The sequence below is a fragment of the Danio aesculapii genome, chromosome 6, assembly GCF_903798145.1.
Source record: "Danio aesculapii chromosome 6, fDanAes4.1, whole genome shotgun sequence".
Taxonomy (NCBI): domain Eukaryota; kingdom Metazoa; phylum Chordata; class Actinopteri; order Cypriniformes; family Danionidae; genus Danio; species Danio aesculapii.
Genome location: NC_079440.1, coordinates 3,619,108 through 3,624,121, shown reverse-complemented (window position 1 = coordinate 3,624,121; position 5,014 = coordinate 3,619,108). Strand labels below are relative to the sequence as shown.

Here is a 5,014-nt window from a genome sequence, read left to right as displayed (position 1 = left end):
TTTACCTGAAAGAGGGGGAAAATATATTTACACTAATATTTAATGTAAATATATATAATTTCAATATATATATTTAATTTCATATATATATAGTTTATGTATCTACAGTGCTCATATGTAAGTACACCTCTCACAAATCTCTCATTTAGATTCATATTTTTAATAGGAAGCCATACTATATTATATTTGTGCATATACATTAGATTAGTCAGTACTGAAGCCAAATCTGGAGCTAATCTAACAAAATAACTTACAATAAAGGCCCAAAATACACCCAAATTTATATGTTAGGGGAAAATATTAAATAGAAAATTGAAAAAATAACAAAATTCAAGAGAAATTTTGTAGTTTGTTTTTGTTTTTTTTAATATTTTGCATGAATTTAAATGAATTTTTTTATCTAAAGATGTTCTTTGACTAAAATATTATTTTAATAAATAAATAAATAAATTTAATAAATCTGTTTTGTTAAAATGTAGTAAAATATGACAAATATTCACTGAGAAATTTGATAAAAATATTAAATTTCTAAATAGGGTCATATATGTTGAGCACTGTACCACTAAAACATCCTCTCTTCCAGTTCGAGGTGGTGAAGCAGCTGCAGGAAGAGATGGTGAGTTGTTTTTTTACTTGTTTTTCCCCTCCTTATTTGTTTTCTGAGCAGAAAAGCTGACAGTAACCCTTCATTTCTCATTGAGGTAAAGTTCAATTCTCAATTCATTTCTCTTGATGCAGCTCCGCAGGGTCTTGCAGTTTCCCTCCAGCTTCTGAAAACCCCCATAATCGGAGAAAACATTGCATTCAGCATCATAATCACCAACAAAGCACCCATTCCCAAACTGCTGAGGGCTCACGTGAACGCGCAGAATAAAGAGTATCACCGCAACCCTTCCGGAAGCTTCTGGGAGAAACACCACGAGCTGAAAATCGGCCCCAGTGAAAGTAAGACCACTGCGCAATATATTCAACAGACTATACCTGATTTAAATGACCTTAAACAGGGTTAGAATTCAATATGTTAGGGATTTTTTCAACCTGTTAATAAACATAATAGTTTTAATAACTCATTTCTAATAACTGATTTATTTTCTCTTTGCCATGATGACAGTATATAATATTTGACTAGATGTTTTTCAAGATGCTAGTATTCAGCATAAATTGGCATTTAAAGGCTTAACTGGGTTAATCAGGTTAAGTTGGAGTAATAAGCCAAGTCATTGTATAACAGTGGTTTGTTCTGGAGACAATCCAAAACAAATATTGCTTAAGGGGGCTAATAAAATCGACCTTAAAACGGTTATAAAAAATTAAAAAACTGCTTTTATTCTAGCCGAAATAAAACAAATAAGTCTTTGTCCAGAAGAAACAATATTATAGCAAATACTGTGAAAAATTCCTGAATCTGTTCAACATCATTTGGGAAATATTTGATAAAAATATCTAAATATTTGCACTAATATGGCCGTAGTGTATGAGTTTGTGTGTGAATGCGAGTGTGTATGGGTGTTTCCCAGTACTGGATTGCAGCTGGAAGGGCATCCGCTGTGTGAATCATATGCTGCAATAGTTGGCGGTTCATTCCGCTGTGGCGACCCCTGATAAATAAGGGATTAAGCGATGAATGAATCTCCTTGTAAGTCTTTTCACACTCAACTTCATGACTCCTTTTCTTGTCTTCCACCAGCGGTGACTATAAAACAGGAGATCTCCTTCAATGAGTATAAGCTGAAGCAGGTTCTGGAGGATTATCTGCTCAATCTGGCTGTGGTTGTGGAGGATGTGAAGTCTCAGGAGAGAGTTCTGGCTTCAGAAGAGTTCAACATCCACAGCCCTGCCCTCAGTATACAGGTGAAGCACACTCATTTTCCTTTAGCTTAATCCCTCATTTATCAGTGGTCGCCACAGCGAAATGAACCGTCAACTATTCCAACATTTGTTTTACGTAGCGGATGCCCTTCCAGCCGCAACCCAGTACTGGGAAACACCCATACACACACTCATACACTACGGCCAATTTAGTTCATTAGTTCACCTATAGCGCATGTGTTTGGACTGTGAGGGAAACTGGAGCACCCGGAGGAAACCGACGCCAACATGGGGAGAACATGCAAACTCTATACAGAAATGCCAACTGGCCCATCCGGGACTCGAACCAGCAACCTTCTTGCAGTGAGGCGACGGTGCTAACCACCAAGTTATAATTTGTATTAGAAAAAGAAATTCCACAGAAGGGCTATTAACGCTGTCTTTAACTCAACTCAATTGTCACACCTTGATTAAATATATATTTTTAATAACGTTATATCGTGTGCATATAGCATTATATATGTGCAATAGCAGTTTAATAAGAAGCCTGTGTGTTTTTTTTAGATTCAGAATGAGAACGTCATCGTGAACTCGCCGCAGGTTGCAATGGTGACCTTCACCAACCCGTTTAACATGGCAGTGACTGGAGAACTAACCGTCGCGGGTACAGGACTCTTGGAGGAAAAGATCCAAATCAGGTACCTCAGACACTTCATTTTAAGTTTTCAAAACTCTTTTCTCAGCAAATCACCAAAATAACTCCCAATTATCATATAATTAAACCAAATGCATTTCCCAAACATGCCCCTGTCTGCTATTGGTCAGACCGACTAGTAGCCCTGCCCCCAAAATCACCCCATTGGTTGAACAAAGAGTCAGGCTGGTCGGGATGCTTCGTAGATATTTACATTGGATGTCGCCTACGCTATTGTTGTCTATAGACCATTTTGACGTATGTAAACAAAAACAATGGTCATTTTTAATTTCTGTAGCTTCCGAGAATCCAAAAAGAGCAACATATTGATAAATAATGTTGTGATAGCTGTTTTAACATAAAGTTATGATTGAATTGCCTCTTATTACAATTATAAAATAGTTTGATAACTAGCAGGAATTGTTCATGGGCCAATGACATGACCACATTGAAATGGTCTATTTGGAAGGAATGCGTCAATAGTGCCGCCATTTTGGTACAGGGTAGCGCTCCTTTGAAATGAATGTGGGACCAAGGTGCAGTGGATGACTGGCCATCCGGAGCCATAGATATATACACATATATACATATATCAATGATCGGGAGTTACTGACCGATGGTCAGTATGCAAATTTTTTTTTTAATTATGAAAATTATAATTTGACATCACTTTTCTACATCGATGGATAAGTGACCGCATGGGCATTGCTGACAAAGAGCATGTGTTTGTGTGCATGAAAATGTTTTATACACCCTCCCTATTAAATTTGATCTAGTTCTGAAACACCCCCCTCTCCCGCTTTCACTTCTAATTGTAATGGAATTGAGTGATTCGTTTGTGAATGAATCTCCGTTATGAACGATTCATTTGAACCATCAATATCCCTGCGTCTCATTGTGCATATCCACCTTTCAGATCTAAATGGTATATAACATTTGTTTAATAATTTACGGTGGAAAGTACGCACATTGAGGCGCAGGGACTCTTATGTTATCAGGCACCCTTATAATTACTACTAACGTTCACTTATACAATAACACAGGTTTCTGGCACTGCAGCGCCTTGTTGTCATATTTCATTTACATTGTTTGATGATTTTACTCAACAGAACTAGCATAAGCCTAGAATTAAGTGCAAGTTGGTGCTACTTTGCCTTATGGTCAGTGCAGTAAGAGACTGTATTATCATCAGTTACTTGTTGAGCACAAAATTCGTAACATACAAAATCAGAAAAAAACGAAATCTTACCTATGAAATGTGATGCCTTTGTTTTCTTCGTTTGCTCGTTACACCTGTACGCAGCGCTAAAGTCCAGCATCGGTATAAATAAACAAAGAAAAATAAAAACATGAATCACAGACTACAGAAAACTGCTAATTTAAAGATTTAAAGTGTGTATAATGTAAACCAGTGTTTCCCAACCCTGTTCCTGAAGGCACACCAACAGTACACATTTTCAACCTCTCCCTAACCAAACACACCTGAATCACCTCATCATAACATCACAAGAGACTCCAACACCTGAAGTTAATGGGTCAAAAAAGGGACACATCCAGAATATGTACTGTTGGTGTGCCTCCAGGAACAGGGTTGGGAAAAACTGATGTAAACCACTGACCCTCATCATGAGCGGTGATGGTCACTGTTGGCCCATATTTATTAATGCTATTCTTTTCATCTTTTAGACTCTCGATGCAGCCTCGAGAAGCCGTGAGGAGGCCTGTTCGTTTCATTCCTCAGATGACGGGCGCCAAGATGCTTCATGCTTGTTTAGTTTTGATCAATCTGCCCACCGTCCTGCACGGTTTCAGGACCCTCAGTGTTCAAGCAGCTTAGAGATGACCCGAACATGACCAGCAGGCACCTGGAGGTTAAAATGATATCAAATTCACTTTCTATTTTTATTTATTGTGTCATTTTGTGTCTAAATGTTGCTATTTTTGGCTTTTGAATTGTTTATTTATACAATATATTCACGCAAAAGCCTGAAAATAAAGTATTTATAACAATATTTCAGTGATAACACTTGTGTTTTTCCAGCAGAGGGCAGACTTTAGTCATTCACACCTGAGACAATAAAATAAATTCAGATACTGTTGAAAATTATTAACACGTGACAGCAGTTTCAGAAAAAGCTGGAGATTATGAGCAGTGTGTGTTTGTGTGTGAGCGAGACACTGTGTATCTGTGTTTTAGTTTATTAGGTATTTTTTGTAACTCTGCTAAACTAAACTACATTTGAAATCATTTGTGTATCTTTGAATATAGTACTGGAACAAAGCAAATAAAAACACCAGTAAGTGGTTTATTTATCATCATAAACTTTACTCTAATCTTAATCTCTGTTAGTGTGTTGTTGTTGACCGAGTACAGGCGTGGAGCTCCAGCGCTATATGGGGCTCTGTCTCCCCCGTGTGGCCGCTCTGGAGCTGCTGAAGGTCGGCCTGCGCTCTGAGTTTCTCCCGGTCTCAGTGATCGATGTCTCGGCTAATTTTACACTCCGTGAACTA

General features: G+C 37.7%; 1 protein-coding gene across 1 annotated transcript in view; it reads left to right on the top strand.

The window, feature by feature from the left end:
• tgm5l (transglutaminase 5, like) overlaps positions 1-4,794 on the top strand; it is a 19,228-nt gene extending 14,434 nt beyond the window's left edge. Inside the window, exons 11-15 of the mRNA XM_056459346.1 lie at positions 584-616; positions 739-945; positions 1,688-1,851; positions 2,374-2,507; positions 4,190-4,794. Coding sequence (XP_056315321.1) covers positions 584-616; positions 739-945; positions 1,688-1,851; positions 2,374-2,507; positions 4,190-4,340 — 689 coding nt within the window. The 3' untranslated portion in view covers positions 4,341-4,794. The remainder of the gene's footprint in view (positions 1-583; positions 617-738; positions 946-1,687; positions 1,852-2,373; positions 2,508-4,189) is intronic.
• The last annotated feature ends 220 nt before the right edge of the window (positions 4,795-5,014 follow it).